The sequence below is a fragment of the Salmo salar genome, chromosome ssa05 (assembly GCF_905237065.1).
Source record: "Salmo salar chromosome ssa05, Ssal_v3.1, whole genome shotgun sequence".
In the NCBI taxonomy this organism is placed as follows: domain Eukaryota; kingdom Metazoa; phylum Chordata; class Actinopteri; order Salmoniformes; family Salmonidae; genus Salmo; species Salmo salar.
Genome location: NC_059446.1, coordinates 18,285,792 through 18,303,099, shown reverse-complemented (window position 1 = coordinate 18,303,099; position 17,308 = coordinate 18,285,792). Strand labels below are relative to the sequence as shown.

At 46.6% G+C, this 17,308-nt stretch overlaps 1 protein-coding gene across 1 annotated transcript in view; it reads left to right on the top strand.

Moving 5' to 3' along the window:
- The window catches only part of atg2a (autophagy related 2A), a 28,330-nt gene that overhangs the window by 3,650 nt on the left and 7,372 nt on the right, over positions 1-17,308 (top strand). Inside the window, exons 6-31 of the mRNA XM_014198963.2 lie at positions 477-722; positions 855-954; positions 1,165-1,335; positions 1,603-1,797; positions 1,878-2,121; positions 2,357-2,498; positions 2,619-2,717; positions 2,851-3,009; positions 3,164-3,437; positions 3,532-3,604; positions 3,756-3,924; positions 4,104-4,240; positions 4,352-4,476; positions 4,701-4,855; positions 5,066-5,216; positions 5,402-5,586; positions 5,717-5,797; positions 5,913-6,019; positions 6,119-6,282; positions 6,361-6,437; positions 6,570-6,740; positions 9,371-9,497; positions 9,867-10,093; positions 10,231-10,460; positions 16,229-16,364; positions 16,605-16,835. Coding sequence (XP_014054438.2) covers positions 477-722; positions 855-954; positions 1,165-1,335; positions 1,603-1,797; positions 1,878-2,121; positions 2,357-2,498; positions 2,619-2,717; positions 2,851-3,009; positions 3,164-3,437; positions 3,532-3,604; positions 3,756-3,924; positions 4,104-4,240; positions 4,352-4,476; positions 4,701-4,855; positions 5,066-5,216; positions 5,402-5,586; positions 5,717-5,797; positions 5,913-6,019; positions 6,119-6,282; positions 6,361-6,437; positions 6,570-6,740; positions 9,371-9,497; positions 9,867-10,093; positions 10,231-10,460; positions 16,229-16,364; positions 16,605-16,835 — 4,176 coding nt within the window. The remainder of the gene's footprint in view (positions 1-476; positions 723-854; positions 955-1,164; positions 1,336-1,602; positions 1,798-1,877; positions 2,122-2,356; positions 2,499-2,618; positions 2,718-2,850; positions 3,010-3,163; positions 3,438-3,531; positions 3,605-3,755; positions 3,925-4,103; positions 4,241-4,351; positions 4,477-4,700; positions 4,856-5,065; positions 5,217-5,401; positions 5,587-5,716; positions 5,798-5,912; positions 6,020-6,118; positions 6,283-6,360; positions 6,438-6,569; positions 6,741-9,370; positions 9,498-9,866; positions 10,094-10,230; positions 10,461-16,228; positions 16,365-16,604; positions 16,836-17,308) is intronic.

Genomic DNA, 17,308 nt, shown 5'->3' with positions numbered 1-17,308 from the left:
AGCTACCCCGCACGTCAACGCGCACCAATGAACTCATGTGCTTTCCTGAGTCAACAACTTCCAACTTCCTCTGTTTGCTCTCTGTTCACCATAGACGCCTCAAACAACTTTCTAAAGACTGTTGACATCTAGTGGAAGCCTTAGGAAGTGCAAAATGTACCCTAAGTCACTGTGTGTTGGATAGGCAATGACTTGAAAGGACTACAAGCACCAGATTTCCCACTTCCTGGTTCGATTTTTCTCAGGTTTTTGCCTGCCATATGAGTTCTGTTATACTCACAGACAACATTCAAACAGTTTTAGAAACTTCAGAGTGTTTTCTATCCAAATCTACTAATAATATGCATATTCTAGTTCCTGGGCCCGAGTAGTAGGCCATTTAATTTGGGTACGTTTTTCGTCCGGCCGTGAAAATACTGCCCCCTACCCAAGAGAGGTTAAGCAATTAACCATGGTAATCATCCTCTCCTTCACAGGGTCCTTTAAGAGCAGACACCCCTGGCTCAGCCTCAGCCAGCGAAGAGGAGGAGGAGGAGGAGGAGGGTGGTGAAGAGGAGGAGGGTGGTGAAGAGGAGGAAGGTGGTGAGGAGGAGGAAGGTGGTGAGGAGGAGGAGGAAGATGACCCTCCAGCCGCCCAGCAGCCCCTCCTCATCGGCAGCTGCTCTGGCTTCATGGAGACCACGGTCAAGATCAAACAGAACGACATGCTGCCTGGACCTAAGGTGTGTGTGTGTTTCAGTGGATTTGTTCAGTTCCTTCCTGTGTTCACTTAAGTTTTTAAGAACCTCTGTTTGGTTTTTGTCCTTTTGTTCTGTCACTGTTATTACAGCCACTTGTCTCTCCATATCTTTCAGTTGGAGCTGGATGGGAAGGTGGGATGCCTCCACCTGCTGCTCTCCCCAGACCAGATCACTCACCTGACCGACCTTCTGTCTGCCCTCTGCATCGACACAGGTGAGTAAGGAAACTGGTTACCTGTTTCTCCCCACCTGCATTCCACCTGTCTTAGTTCCACATCCTCATGTCATTGACAGTGGAACAAAACTCAATTACCTGAACACACTTTGTTTGGATCCACATTTCAGTGTCTTTTAACCATGCACATCTTCATCCACACTGTGTACTGCTGACCCTGTATGGTTTCCTCCCTGTCTATCCTACCAGAACCTAAGCCCAGTGGTGCTGGGGTTCACAGCCGTCCCCTGGACTCTGAGGACCTGCGTCTGATAGAGGAGGACTTGAGCAAACAGTTGAGCTCCAGCCCCGGAGATAGAGATCCGGACTGGGATGTAGAGCCCGAGATGGAGCCCTACCTCACCGGTCTGGAGAACGGGGGTACGTGGAGTAGTGGAGGGCAGCTAAAGAGTTGGAATGCAGTATGGAGGCTAGTGAAGGTTGAGGTGACGGGTCGTATTAGCTTTGTGGTGACACACATTCTGCAGGACACGTGTACAGTTGTCTGCTGCTGCATAATGTTCTGTGAGAGCTTGGTTGAACTAGACATGTGAAGCATAGTGCTCATTCTCTCTGTGTTTACTCACTTGCTGTCTCGGTCTCTTGCTCTCTTTCTCTTCCCTCTCTCATTCTCTCTCTCTCTCTCAGATATGTTCTTCTCCATGGGTCCTGGTATGACTAGCAGTGTGACGTCTGCGCGCTCCCTCTCCGACAGCATGGCGTCGTCTACACACAGCCAGGCTAGCTACGCCCAGGGCCTACCACAGGGTCCACCACAGGGTCCCAGGCGTTATCCTGTACCAGGATCACTATCCAGCCTGCCACAGTGTAGCAAAATACCAGGTAACACGCACACTGTCTTGTACACATTTCACAGATAACAAAAACTACACAACTTATCTTATTAACCCCTCCTCCTCCAGGGCGAAGTAGCCAATCAGAGCCACTGAAGCCAGAGGTGTTGCTCCGCTTCTCGCTTGGCGGGCTCACCCTAACCCTACTGGAGCAGGACCCGCCCCCCGGGCTGGACACAGCTTCCTCATTAGCCCAGGTGTCTCAGGTGTTCTTCCGTGAGCTGGCCTTCTTCAAAGACAGCATGTTCAGCGAGAGAGACTTTCACCACCTCAGAGCTAGCTTCGCTAAAGCCTGCCCCCACTCACACCTCAGGTACAAACACACAATAGCCTCTTCAACGTTGGCCACCACTCCTCAGATAAATCAACAGACTTGCCCTACATATCAATAAATAATCCTTATTTTGCTCTCTTTTGCTCTCTCTATCTCGCTCTCCATCTCTGTCCCCTTTTCTCGCTCTCCATCCCCTTCTCTCTCTCTCTCTCTCTCTCTCTCTCTCTCTCTCTCTCTCTCTCTCTCTCTCTCTCTCTCTCTCTCTCTCTCTCAGGATGACTGGAGCAGCGGTACAGGTGGCGTGTGAGATGCGCAGTGCAGGTCGCCACTCTCGTGCTGTGACTTCTGACCTGTCCTTCAGTAGGCTAGAGCTGCTTGAGTGTCTCTGGGAGCCAGGAAAGCCCCAATACACTGAGGTAGGAAAGGGGCTGTTATTTGAGATGATCTGAGGGCTTCAACACAATATTCCACATAATACAGTGTGCTGCAGCAGGGGCTAGCATTGCCTAGGATATAACTCTTCCCTCCTTCTCTAGTTGCTCCACTTCCAGCGTGCTGGGATGTTCACAGTGGGAGCTACAGCCAGACCCTGTGCACAGCTACACTACAGGCTCACAGAGAAACACCTGCGCAAGGTAAACCAGGACACTGTGTTTGTGTCAGTTGAACATGTTCAAAAGCTAATATGTCATTGATTCAGTGTGTTTTAGTCTCCTCTGTTAACCTGCTACCCCCTCCTCCTGATATGTCAATGTCTCTGTATTGCAGGGGAGGCAGCGTGTGCTGCGTAGAGACAGTGTAGTGAGGGTAGAGTTGGGAGAGCTGAGTGCTGAGTTGGACCTGGACGTACTGAGTCGACTGGAGCCTCTGAGTAGAGCCATCAGCCACTGTCCCACACAGACAGGAGGAGGACCCATCCACACACAGGTAAACACTTAGCAAGCCATCAGCCACTAAGAGGCGCCATTTGATAATGTTTTTGATATGCCTGCCTCACAATTGAAGTAAAATTTCAGGTTTGCTTTATGTTTTCGATTGTTTGTTTATTTTTGAACATTCTCCTCTCCCATCCGTCTCTCAGACTCAGAGCAGTGAGCTGCACTCCTCTCTCTCCCTCCTCTCGCCCCACGCCATCCTCAAGCTCCGCTTCCCCATCCCGGACCTCCGGCCGTACCCCCTCCGACGCCCGCCTTCCCAGAGGGCCGTGCGGCAAGAGAACCTGGTGCTGGAGCTGTGTGACCTGGATATCCGATCCCAGGAGGGCCCTGACCTTCAGCCGGATCCCCATGCACCCCCTGGCCCCTCCCATGGCTCCCTCACACAGCTACTGGAGGCCAGCTTCAGTGACATGCACGGTGAGGAACACACACACACACACGCACAGTGAAATATACACACAAACAGTAACACTCACATTTTGAGCAATGGTTTGTTCATTGTCTCTCTCAGGAACATATGAGGGCTGGGAGGGAGGCTCCTTCCCCTGTATCAGAGTCAAGAAGAGTCAAGACTCCATGGCCAAGTGAGTGTGTTTCTGGAACATGTATTTTAGGGGAGTTTGTTTCCCTTGCTGTGTCACTTGGCTGTGTAGATTTAATGTGTTTCAGAAGTCAACGTTGCACATGAACCTACTGTATAGTTTACATCTCTGTCTCTTTCTTCTATCTCTCCAGGCTGTCAGTGCGTGTGAGTGGAGGAGAGGCTCTGGGGTCTGGGTTAGGGGGGTTAGGGGTGGGTCTGATGAGGGACCTGGGGTCCATGTCGTTTGAGAACCCCTGTGAACTCCGAGAGAAGACCAGCTCTCCCTTCTCCTCCAACCGCACCATGTTCGAGACTGAGGAGGTACCGCACCATCACAAACACCTAGACTCCTCTCTCTCACCCCTGGCCGTCCCTCTCTCTCACCCCTGGCCGTCCCTCTCTCACACATAATCACTTCCTTAAGATGTTGTTTTTATTTGACCCACTTCCTGAAAGTTGCAGTCTAACCTTTCCTCATTGCCCCTCTCTCCTCCTCTCAGATGGTGATCCCAGCAGACCCAGAGGAGATGCAACACTTCCAGTCTCAGTGTGTGTCTCAGTGTGTCGTAGACGTCTTTCTGCCCCTGGCCTACATCTTCCTGCCCAGCAAACAGGCCTTCCAGAGTGTCTACAACAGGTCTGTCTCTCTCTCTCTTTCTGCTAGGTTGCTTATTTGTTTACACCGTTTTACATCTCTTTTTTTCTGTCCTTTCCCTTCGTCCTCCGCTGTCCCTTTCCGTCCCTGTAGGATCAATAATGACCTGTTGATGTGGGAAGCCCCTCCCCCCTCAGACCCTAAGAGCAACCACAGCCCCCAACACCGTCGCCAAGACAATGACTATTTCCATCTTTGCAAGTCTGCCTTCAAACTAGGTGAGACCCCCATACTGAGACTTGTAAACCACTTCAAACTGGTCAGACAGAATTGGGTAATCTCTGTGTAGCAGCTTGTTAATGTCGTTTGGTCTATTTAAAGCTCTCATTTTAAAATGGCTTGCCAAGTGGTATGTGTTGAGCAACTCTTTAGTCAGCACCCCTGTAGACCATCTGAAATGTGTTGTTGCACAGTTCTATAACTGACGTTTCTGGTCTCTCAGACTCGGACTCCGAGGAGGAAGATGCTCAGTTCTACACAGCCAGTGTATCAGCCAGATGTGGGCCGTCGGAGCCCCGCCCTAACCACGACCTCAGCTTGCTCTCCCTCACCGTCGTCATAGGGAAGGGCCGCCTCCAAGCCATGTCGGACAGCAAGGTGAGCAAATAATGAACCAGCTGCATCTTACAATGGTTAGCTAGGTATATAGACTGGAGAGATTTTTGTTCCTGGCTCACATCCTGACTGGACCTTAACTGCCTGAAGGAACGATATTATTACACAAATTGAATGTATGTGTGTACTATGATTCTTCTAAGGAAGACGGATAAATAAATAGTTTTCTGTTTCCTGTTTCGCCTCCTTCAGGGAGAGACAGGAAGTCAGGAGGACCGGTGTCACGGGGAGCTCATGTTGGACCTGGAAGGGGGAAAGATGTTCAGCGTGGTGCAGCATCAGAACAACCCCCATCTCAGCTTCCTGTGCTTGGAGAGCAGGAGGGTGGAGCTTTACCACAAAGGTGCGTGGAATGACTGTGATATCAGGGTTTAGCTCTGGTAGTACCTTCCTAATCACATGTAGTAGTGTGACAATCCATGTGTTTTCATGTAGATTGTTTTTAGCCATGAGCTAATCTCTTCTAAATGATTGACAGCCCTTACCTCTTTCCTTTCTGGTCACTAACCCTTTTCCTCCCCCTCACAGCTGTAGTGAAAGACTCCCCCGTCCCCAGGCGGTTAGAAATGCCCAGCTTCACTCCCCCAGGGCATCTGGACCCTACCATTTACCCCACAGAGGTGGGGGTGAGCAGTGTGAGTGGCAGGGAGACTGAGGTCCACATGTTATCCACGGCTTTCAAAATAACCCTGGACCCTCAGAGGAACGTCAAGGTAACATTCATTTCTTCTCATTTCTTCTTTGAATATCACCTTTTGATTGCGCTTGTAAGTTAGCTGTGCTTGTGATGTGGAAAGCTTAAGAAATATCACTAACTTCATTCTGTGTTTGTGTGTTTCACAGGAGTTCCTGGTTGCCCTTCGTCTCCATGGCGCCACTATGCGACATCAGATGGCACAGACCAATCACAGCTGGCACGAACAGGTATGAGGGAAATGGGGGATCCTAATACATACCAAGCAGAGAAGATTCAGGCACACATCATGATTTGACTGCGTGGGGTGTGTTTGGTTAGTGAGGCTGTGTTTCTTCATGACAGCTGGTTGATTTTCTGGATGTCATTGATGACCCGATCCTGGGCTACACATCTCCTGCAGTTATTACCGTCCTACACACACACCTGGCCACCTGTGCCGTGGACTACAGGTACACACACACACACATACCAGATCTACATATGTGGACAAAGGCAGATAATAAATTAACATCATGATTTTTCACTTCTCTCGTGTCTCTGTCTCTCAGGCCCTTGTATCTTCCATTGAGGGTGTTGTTCACAGCAGAATCCTTCTCTCTGTCGAGTAACATCATCGTAGACACTGCCACCTTTCACCTCAGGTTTATCCTGGATGACTCTGCACTGTATCTCTCTGATAAATGTGAAAGTGATGTTGTGGACCTGAGACGAGGTATGCCACACGATTAACTGTACCGCGTGTGTACATCTGCATCTGTGTTCAACTCTAACGCCCTCTCTCTCTCCTCAGACTATGTGTGTGTTCTGGACATTGATCTGTTGGAGCTGGCCATTACCACATGGAAAGGCAGTGATACAGGGAAACTGGTAAGTTCTTAGCCTGCCAATTTAGTGTGATTATACATCTGTCAGGGTGTTTGAACTTAAGAGACTGTTGGTCTCAAATCTACACTGTCTTCCTTTCTCCCCTGCTCCAATCCCCTCCTCTCTCTCTCCCAGTCCCAGCCTCTGTTTGAGCTGCGTTGCTCCAACAACGTGGTCCACCTCCACACCTGTGCTGACTCCTGTGCTGCCCTGGTCAACATGCTGCAGTACCTGGTCTCCCAGGGAGACCTGCACCCACCCCCCCTACACACATCACCCACTGAGATCGCTGGACAGAAGCTGCCGGTAAGACAGACAGACCAGTATTTTGTATTTATTATGGATCCCGATCAGCAGCTACTCTTCCTGGGATCTGGCAAAATTAAGGCAGTTATACAATTTTAAAACATTACAATGAATTCATTGCAGATTCCGCAACATACTGTGTGCCCTCAGGCCCCTACTCCACTACCACATATCTACAACACAAAATCCATGTATACATGTGTGTGTGTATAGTGCGTTTGTTATCGTGTGTGTATGCATGTGTTTGTGCCTATGTTTGTGTTACTTCACAGTCCCCGCTGTTCCATAAGGTGTATTTTTACCTGTTTTTTTTAAAAATCTGATTCTACTTCTTGCATCAGTTACTTGATGTGGAATAGAGTTCCATGTAGTCATGGTTCTATGTAGTACTGTGCGCCTCCCATAGTCTGTTCTGGACTTGGGGACTGTGAAGAGATCTCCAGTGGCCTGTCTTGTGGGGTATGCATGGGTGTCTGAGCTGTGTGCCAGTAGTTCAAACGGACAGCTCGGTGCATTCAGCATGTCAATACCTCTCACAAATACAAGTAGTGATGAAATCAATCTCTCCTCCACTTTGAGCCAGGAGAGATTGACATGCATATTATTCATATTAGCTCTCTGTGTACGTCCAAGGGCCAGCCGCGTTGCCCTGTTCTGAGTTAATTGCACTTTCCCTCAGTCCTTTTTTGTGGCACCTGACCACACGACTGAACAGTAGTCCAGGTGTGACAAAACTAGGGCCTGTAGGACCTGCCTTGTTGATAGTGTTGTTAAGAAGGCAGAGCATCGCTTTATTATGGACAGACTTCTCCCCATCCTAGCTACTGTTGTATCAATATGTTTTAACCATGACAGTTTACAATCCAGGGTTACTCCAAGCAGTTTAGTCTCAACTTGCTCAATTTACACATTATTCATTACAAGATTTATTTCAGGGGTTTAGGGTTTAGTGAATGATTTGTCCCAAATACAATGCTTTTAGTGTTTTGAAATATTTAGGACTAACTTATTCCTTGCCACCCATTCTGAAACTAACTGCAGCACTTTAAGTGTTAGTCATTTCAGTAGCTGTAGTAGCTGATGTGTTGAGTCATCCACATAAATACACACACTGGCTTTACTTTTTCCAGCAGCAGACTATGACCGATTTAATGTTTAAAGCCGCGCTGAAGTCTAACAAAACAGACCCCACGATTTTTTGATCATCAATTTCTCTCAGCCAATCATCAGTCATTTGTGTAAGTGCTGTGTTTGTTGAATGTCCTTCGCTATAAGTGTGCTGAAAGTATGTTGTCAATTTGTTTACTGTAAAATAGCATTGTATCGGGTCAAACACCTTTTTTCCCAGAAGTTTACTAATGGTTGGTTACAGGCTGATTGGTCAGCTATTTGAGCCAGTAGAAGGGGCTTTACTATTCTCTTGTAGCGGAATGCCTTTTGCATCTCTTCGGGTCACAGGGCACACACTTTCTAGTAGGCTTAGGTTGAAGATATGGCAAATAGGAGTAGTAATATCGTCCACTCTTATCCTCAGTAATTCTCCATCCAAGTTGTCAGACCCTGGTGGCTTGTCATTGTTGATAGACAATTTCTACACCTCCTTTACGGAATTCAAAATTACAATTCTTGTCTTTCATAATTTGGTCAGATATACTTGGATGTGTAGTGTCAGCGTTTGTTGCTGGCATGTCATCCCTAAGTTTGCTAATCTTGCCATTGAAAAAAAGAATGAAAGTTTTGTGATGAATGAGCCATCTGATTCAATGAATGATGGAGCTGACTTTTCATTTTTCCCCAAAATGTAATTGAAGGTGCTCTGAAGCTTTTTACTGTCATTCTTTGTCATTTTTCTTTGTTTCATAGTGTAGTTTCTTCTTCTTTTAATTCAGTTCATTCACATGATTTCTCAATTTGCAGTACGTTTTCCATATTTGCCATTCCTTTTTCCTCATCCCTCTCAACCATACAATTTTTCAATTCCTCATCATTCCACAGGGATTTAAGTTTTTACAGTCATTTTCATAATTGGTGCGTGTTTATTAGTAACTGGGATAAGCAATGTCTGCTTGCTCCTCATTACACACCACGGACCAACAAATATTCTTTACAACAATAATATATGAATCACTACAAAACGTATTATATGACCTCTTATACACTATATTAGTCTCAGCCTTTGGAACTTTGGTTTTCCTAGATATGGCTACTATATTGTGATCACTATATCCGAGGGATTTGGATACTGCTTTAAAGCACATTTCTGCAGCATTAGTAAAGATGTGATCAATAAATGTTGATGATTTAATTCCTGTGCTGTTTATATACAGTAGACTAGTATATACTACCTTAAGGTCTGGAACAGATTTTGTATGTTTGTTCGGATAAACGTTGTGTGAGAACAACTGAAGAGATTGAAACTGTGGAGCGGCAGAATAGGAGCCTAACTCCACTAGCTTAAACTTTCTATTGCAGTAATGGGCAACTTCAGTCCTCCAGGGCCTGATTAGTGTCACAATTTTGCCCCAACTAATCGTGATCTTCAGTTTTAGAATAAATTATTTGAATCTCAACCCCTGAGGACTGGAGTTGTCCATCCCTGATCTGTTGTCTGTGTTTACGTGTCGTGTTAGTTGTCAGAAAGTCCCGCCTCCTTGCCACCCTGCCCTCCAGCTGAGACTGCTGAGATCAACCAGTGCGATCTCCTTGATGCTTTGATTGACACCGAGAGGAGCCATCCAGATGAGGATATGGACTCGGGTAAAACGGGCTATTAAATGACAGTGTAGTTCAGCATCTCTAGATATAACATTTTACGTTTTCATCATTTAGATCAGTGTTTCCCAACTCCGGTTCTCCAGTACCCAAAACAGAGCACAATTTTTATGTAGCCCCGGACAAGCACACCTGATTCAACTAATCATCGAGCCCTCGATGAGTTGAATCAGGTGAGTGTGTCTGTGGCTACATCAAAAATGTGTTCTGTTGGGGGTACTGTAGTTGGGAAACACTGATTTAGCAGATGCTCTTACCCAGAGCGGCTTACAGTCCTCTATATACATATAATAGACATTAAATAGAGGATGGTGATCACTCCTGGATATGTGGAATATTTCCTTGTGTTTCCAGGTTCTCCCACAGTGCCGCGGGGCTCACCTGTCTCTGTCTACCTGTTCCCCGGGGAGGCTCCCAAGCTCCCCCCACCTGTTGTCATTGACGGGGAGGGGTCAGAGCTTGACGGACTGGTGGCGACAGCCACTGAAGTGCAGGCGGATATGATGTCAGAGGAGGGCTCTGAGGGTTCAGAGGACAACGAGGACTTCTGCATCCTAGAGGCTCCTGGGATGGGTATACCTGTGCGTCTCTCTTCTCTATTTCATCTTCATCCCCCTCATCTCACCATACTACTTACTCGTAGTTCACATGGAATTGAATTATGCGACATGAAGTACTAAACCTATTCTGGTGTCCATGTTCATCAATTCACCCTCAGCCCAGAGACGGGGAGCCCCTGGTGACGGTGCTAACTGAGGGTCCTATCAGGGTAAGGGAGGGCCACTTCTCCCGACCACGGGGCAGCTCTGACCTGCTGCGGGCCCCCAGCCACTTCCCTGTCCCCCAGAGCAGGGTGGTGCTACGAGAGGTGTCTGTTGTCTGGCATCTGTATGGAGGGAGAGATTTCGGGGGCAAGGCCATGTCTACACACACGCAGCATGGAAACAGGTGCCCATACACACGTATACAGACAAATGCACAGAATTAGAATTAATAACGATGATAATGGCGCCGAAGGGGGTGGCTGCCGTTTTACGGGCTCCTAACCAACAGTGATATTTAGTTTTCTTCCCATTGTTTGAAACTCTCATGTCAGGACGTGCCCTCGGGGAGGATCATAGCCTCCCCCCCCAGTCTCTCTCTACATAGATTTATGACTTTACGACAGGTTATAAATACCTACCTGGTAGAAACTGCCATGCAGTATTGAGAGAGTCTACCAGAACAAAGAACTTATTTTGTTCAAAAATCCTAATCCCCAAAATGGGACAACTAAACAATATTTATAGTTTTTTGAGAATGTTGGATTGGCTTAAGGGACAGTTATGACGAGTGCGTTTCATTTTGTGATCTCATGAAAGACAGGAAACACACAACTGTATCTCTTAAAGTGTACATTTCCCAGCTCTCAGGTTTACATCTAAATATTGTGAAACGTGATTAAACATGAAACTATTTGTGAAAAGATGTAATGTGATGTTAACCTTCTAAATGAGAGTATGGATTTTCATGTAAAGATGAACTAGTCAGTGGCCACACCCCCGTGAACCCAGACATCACATTAGGCATCATGGACCGCCCTTTTCTTTGAAGTGTATAAAACCACCCGTGACGAAATTTACATTTCATGCCAAAGAAACCCACGGTAAACAGGACGTCTCGAATGGTTAAGAAGTCAGAGAACACCGGGACGGAGTTCCCACGTTGGAATGGCTACAGCTGGCTACAGCTGTAGTTTGGCTACACAGCTGGAAATGGTTAAACTCAGACTATCGATCACTACAGAATAGGAGCAAATCTTAGACGTATAATTACTAGTCTGCAGCTAGAAATTACGTAAGTCTAGAACGAGAATACCAACAACCGCCGAAGCATCTATCTATGAGAACATTTCCGAATGGTACTCTGAAGTATCCATTCTAAACACCGACAACCACAAAAGATTGTGACTTCTGGGAAAGTTAACCAGAGACTCTGATGAACTCTACAGAACGATCAAGTGTTTTCAGCGGAGAGACAATGATTAGTTTAATCACGTAATAATTAAACCTAGAGAATTGATTTGATAAAATAAGTCTTCACATTTAATGGTAGTCACAGACACAACAATCGTTTTGTACATTGTGTTGCTACTAACATCTCTTATGACCGAAAAGATCTTCTGGACATCAGAACAGTGATTACTCACCTCGAACTGAACAAAGATTTTTTTCTTTAATGAGTCCGACGTGAAGGACTCATTGCTTTGTCAAGACAAGGCCCAAATCTCTGTTAACAGCGTGAAGAAAAGGGGGAGGGCGGGGTGCCTTGTAAGAATCCGCAGACGAGTAGGGAAACCACCACTACCCTCCGTATGATTGCACGTTGGCCAATAATTGGGAAACAAACTGGACGATCTACAATTTAAGACTATCCTACCAATGGGACATTAAAAACTGTAATATGTTTCACCGAGGCGTGGCTGAACGACGACACGGATAATATAGAGCTGGATGGCTTCTCTGTGCATCATAGGACAGAGCATCTACATCTGGTACGACGCGGGGCAGGGGTGTGTCTATTTGTCAACTGCTGGTGCGCGATGTTTAATATTAAAGAAGTCTCGAGGTATTACTCGCCTGAGGTAGAATACCTCATGATAAGCTGTAGACCACACTATCTACCAAGAGAGTTCTCATCTATATTATTCGTAGGCGTCTATTTACCACCACAAACCGATGCTTACACTAAGACTGCACTCAACGACCGGTATACGGCCATAAGCAAACAAGAAAATGCTCATCCAGAAGCGGCGCTCCTAGTTGCCGGGGACTTTAATGCAGACAAACTTAATTATTTTTTACCTCATTTCTACAAGCATGTCACATGTGCAACCAGAGGAAAAAGCTCTAAACCACCTTTACTCCACACACAGAGACTCATACAAAGCTCTCCCTCGCCCTCCATTTGGCAAATCTGACCATAATTCTATCCTCCTGCTTACAAGCAAAAACTAAAGCAGGAAGTACCAGTGACTCGCTCAAAACGGAAATGGTCAGATGACACAGATGCTACGCTACAGGACTGTTTTGCTAGCACAGACTGGAATATGTTCCGGGATTCATCCGATGGCATTAAGGAGTATACCACCTCTGTCACCGGCTTCATCAATAAGTGCATCGATTTCCCAACCATAAGCTGCCGCTTTCAAGGAGCAGGACACTAATCCGTACGCTTATAAGAAATCCCGCTATGCCCTCCGACGAACCATCAAACAGGCAAAGCATCAATACAGAACTAAGATTGAATGCTAATACACTGTGGCAGGGCTCGAAAAATATTACGGACTACAAAGGGAAACCCAGCCGCGATCTGCCCAGTGATGTGAGCCTACCAGACGAGCTACATGCCTTTTTTATGCTCACTTTGAGGCAAGAAACACTGAAGCATGCATGAGCGCACCAGCTGTTCTGGATGACTGTGTGATCACGCTCTCCATAGCCGATGTGAGCAAGACCTTTTACACAGGTCAACATTCACAAAGCCACGGGGCCAGACGGATTACCAGGACGTGTACTCAAAGCATGCACGGCCCAACTGGCAAGTGTCTTGAGACATTTTCAACCTCTACCTGACCAAGTCTGTAATGCCTACATGTTTCAAACAGACCACCATAGTCTCTGTGCCCAAGAAAGCAAAGGTAACCTGCCTAAAAGTTTACTGCCCCGTAGCACTCACGTCGGTAGCCATGAAGTAATTTGCAAGGCTGGTCATGGCTCACTTCAACACTATCATGCCGGAAACCCTAGACCCACTCCAATTCGCATACCGCCCCAACAAATCCACAGATGACGCAATCTCTATCGCGCTCCACACTGCCCTTTCCCATCTGGACAAAAGGAACACCTATGTGAGAATGCTGTTCATTGACTATAGCTCAGCGTTCAACACCATATTGCCAACAAAGCTCATTACTAAGCTAAGGACCCTGGGACTAAACACCTCCCTCTGCAACTGGATCCTGGACTTCCTGACGGGCTGCCCCCAGGTGGTAAGGGTAGGCAACAACACATCTGCCATGCTGATCCTCAACACTGGGGCCCCTCAGGGGTGTGTGCTTAGTCCCCTCCTGTACTCTCTGTTCACCCACGACTGCAAGGCCATCATTAAGTTTGCTGATGACAACAGTGGTGTAGGCCTGATCACCGACAACGATGACAGCCTATAGGGAGGAGGTCAGAGACGGACAACAACCTCTCCGTCAATGTGAGCAAGATAAAGGAGCTGATCGTGGACTATAGGAAAAGGAGGGTCCAACAGGCCCCCATTAACATCGACGGGGCTGAAGTGGAGCGGGTCGAGAGTCAAGTTCCTTGGTGTCCACATCACCAACAAACTATCATGGTCCAAACACACCAAGACAGATGTGAAGAGGGCATGACAACACCTTTTCCCCCTCAGACTGAAAAGATTTGGCATGGGTCCTCAGATCCTCAAAAGGTTCTACAGCTGCACCATCGTGAGCATCCTGACCGGTTGCATCACCGCCTGGTATGGCAACTGCTCGGCATCTGACCGTAAGGTGCTACAGAGGGTAGTGCGTACGGCCCAGTACATCACTGGGGCCAAGCTTCCTGCCATCCAGGACCTACACTGTGTGCACAATTATTAGGCAAGTCAGTATTTTGACCATATCATCATTATTATGCATATTTGTCAACTCCAAGCTGTATAAACTGGAATGCTTATTGGATTTAAGCATATCAGGTGATGTGTAATGAGGGAGGGTGTGGCCTAAGGAGATCAACACCCTATATCAAAGTGTGTATAATTATTAGGCAGCTTCTTTTCCTCAGGCAAAATGGGCCAAAAAAGAGATTTAACTGACTCTGAAAAGTCAAAAATTATAAAAAGTATTTCAGAGGAATGCAGCACTCTTGAAATTGGGGCGTGATCACAGAACCATCAAATGTTTTGTTGCAAATAGTCAACAGGGTCGCAAGAACCGTGTTGAGAAAAAAAAGACGCAAATTAACTGCCAAAGATTTGAGAAGAATCAAACGTGAAGCTACCAGGAACCCATTATCCTCCAGTGCTGTCATATTCCAGAACTGCAACCTACCTGGAGTGCCCAGAAGTACAAGATGTTCAGTGCTCAGAGACATGGCCAAGGTAAGGAAGGCTGAATCCCGACCACCACTGAACAAGACACATAAGTTGAAACGTCAAGACTGGGCCAAGAAATATCTGAAGACAGATTCTTCAAAGGTTTTATGGACTGATGAGATGAGAGTGACTCTTGACGGACCAGATGGATGGGCCCGTGGCTGGATCAGTAACGGGCACGGAGCTCCACTTCGAATCAGACGCCAGCAAGGTGGAGGTGGGGTACTGGTATGGGGTGGTATTATTAAAGATGAGCTAGTTGGACCTTTTTGGGTTGAAGATGGACTCAAACTCAACTCCCAAACCTACTGCCAGTTTTTAGAAGACACTTTCTTCAAGCAGTGGTACAGGAAGAAGTCTGCATCTTTCAAAAAGACCATGATTTTTATGCAGGACAACGCTCCATCGCATGCATCGAAGTACTCCACTGCGTGGCTAGCCAGTAAAGGCCTTAACGATGAAAGAATAATGACATGGCCCCCTTCCTCACCTGACCTAAACCCTATTGAGAACTTGTGGTCCCTTCTTAAACAGACGATTTACGGTGAAGGAAAACAGTGCACCTCTCTGACCAGTGTCTGGGAGGCTGTGGTTGCTGCTGTCTGGGAGGCTGTGGTTGCTGCTGTCTGGGAGGCTGTGGTTGCTGCTACACAAACAGTTGATGGTCAACAGATCAAGAAATTGACAGACTCCATGGATTGAAGGCTTATGACTGTTATTGAAAAGATGGGTGGCTATATTGGTCACTTTTATTTTTTATTTTTTTGAAATGTCAAATGTTTGTTTATACATTTTGAGTTGTTTGTTATTTATTCTCACTTAAACAGATGAAAATAAACACGTGAGATGGGGAACTTTTCATTTTTCATTTAGTTGCATAATAATTCTGCACACTAATAGTTGCCCAATAATTGTGCACACAGATATTCTCCAAAGAAAGCCAAAACCTCACTTTTACTTTCTTAAATATTCAGGTTTGAGGTTTATTAACATTTTGGATTGACCGAGAGTGCTGTTGTTGTTCAATAATAAAATCAACCCTCAAACATACAACTTGTCTAATAATTGTGCACACAGTGTATATACTAGGCGGTGTCAGAGTAAGGCCCAAAATATTGTGAGACTCCTGTCACCCAAGTCATAGACTGTTCTCTCTGCTACCGCATGGCAACCGGTGCCCGCAGCACCAAGTCTATGACCAAAAGGCTCCTTAACAGCTTCTACCCCGAAGCCATAAGACTGTTGAACAACTAATCAAATTCCCCCCAACCCCCTCTGTTGTTACACTGCTGCTACTCGCTGTTTATTATCTATGCATAGTCACTTTACAAATGACCTCGACTAGCCTGTACCCCCTCACATTGACTCTGTACCGGTACCTGCTGTATATAGCGTCGTTATTGTTATGTTACTTTTTGATTCGATTTTTTTTAACTTTAATTTATTAAGTAAATCTTTTCTTAACTTTTTTGTTGTTGTACACAACCCAGCAACAGGCACTTGAATTTGTAAGATTTCTCTCTTAATGATCATCAAGCTCCTTTCTCCCTCCTTCCCCCCTCTCTCTCTAGGGGTCGCTCTGCCCCCTCTGGGATGCGTGGGTCCCCATCCCGCTCCGCTGCTCCGTCACGGCCTCAGAATTCTTGGCGTTGGGCTGGAGGTGGTGGACGACAACACAACCTGCTCATGGAGATCCAGCTCACCAAGGTAGGGAGACTATATGTACTGTGTGTGCACAAGGTGTGTCCATACAGTACTCTAAAGATATTGTTTGCCTTTGATTTTTTTTCTCTGTACAAAATGGAAAGCTAGTTCATTTTTTTTCCCCATCGTAAGGATATGTTCAGTTGGAGTGTAGCGTAAATGTCAACCGATGCTTTTGTTAAAGTGGAGACAGCAAAAAGCTACAACTGGTACTATTAGTTAAATGTGCCATTCCTATTCCAGGTGAGCTTCCAGCACGAGTCGTATCTGGTGGTGGTGTCTGCGGCTGGGCCGTGTCAGGAGGGAGGGGTGCCTGGGGCGGGGGTTGGCGCGGTGGGCGAGCAGCCTCTGTCCCGCCAAGTGTTCATCGTTCAGGAGCTGGAGATACGCGACCGCCTGGCCTCGTCCCAGCTCAACAAGTTCCTCTACCTGTACACCAGCGAGAGCATGCCCCGCAGAGCACACTCCAACATGGTGAGAGAAGAGGCTTTTCATAGCCATTTATCATTATTTACTTTTTGTTGTGAAAGTCAGTTTTTAACAATGATTTTAATTTACAGTGGAATTATAAGCTTTTTCAAACAGAAATGTGCATCCTGTAGCTCTAAATCCCAAAAGTTCTAGGACACTGTAAAGTCCATGGAGAATAAGAGCACCTCTTCCCAGCTGCCTACTGCACTGAGGATAGGAAACACTGTCACCACCGATAAATCCACGATAATCTAGAATTTCAATAAGCATTTCTCTACGGCTGGCCATGCTTTCCTCCTGGCTACCCCAACACCGGTCAACAGCTCCGCACCCCCCACAGCTACTTGCCCAAGCCTCCCCAGCTTCTCCTTCACCCAAATCCAGATAGCAGATATTCTGAAAGAGCTGCAAAATCTGGACCCGTACAAATCAGCTGGGCTAGACAATCTGGACCCTCTCTTTCTAAAATTATCTGC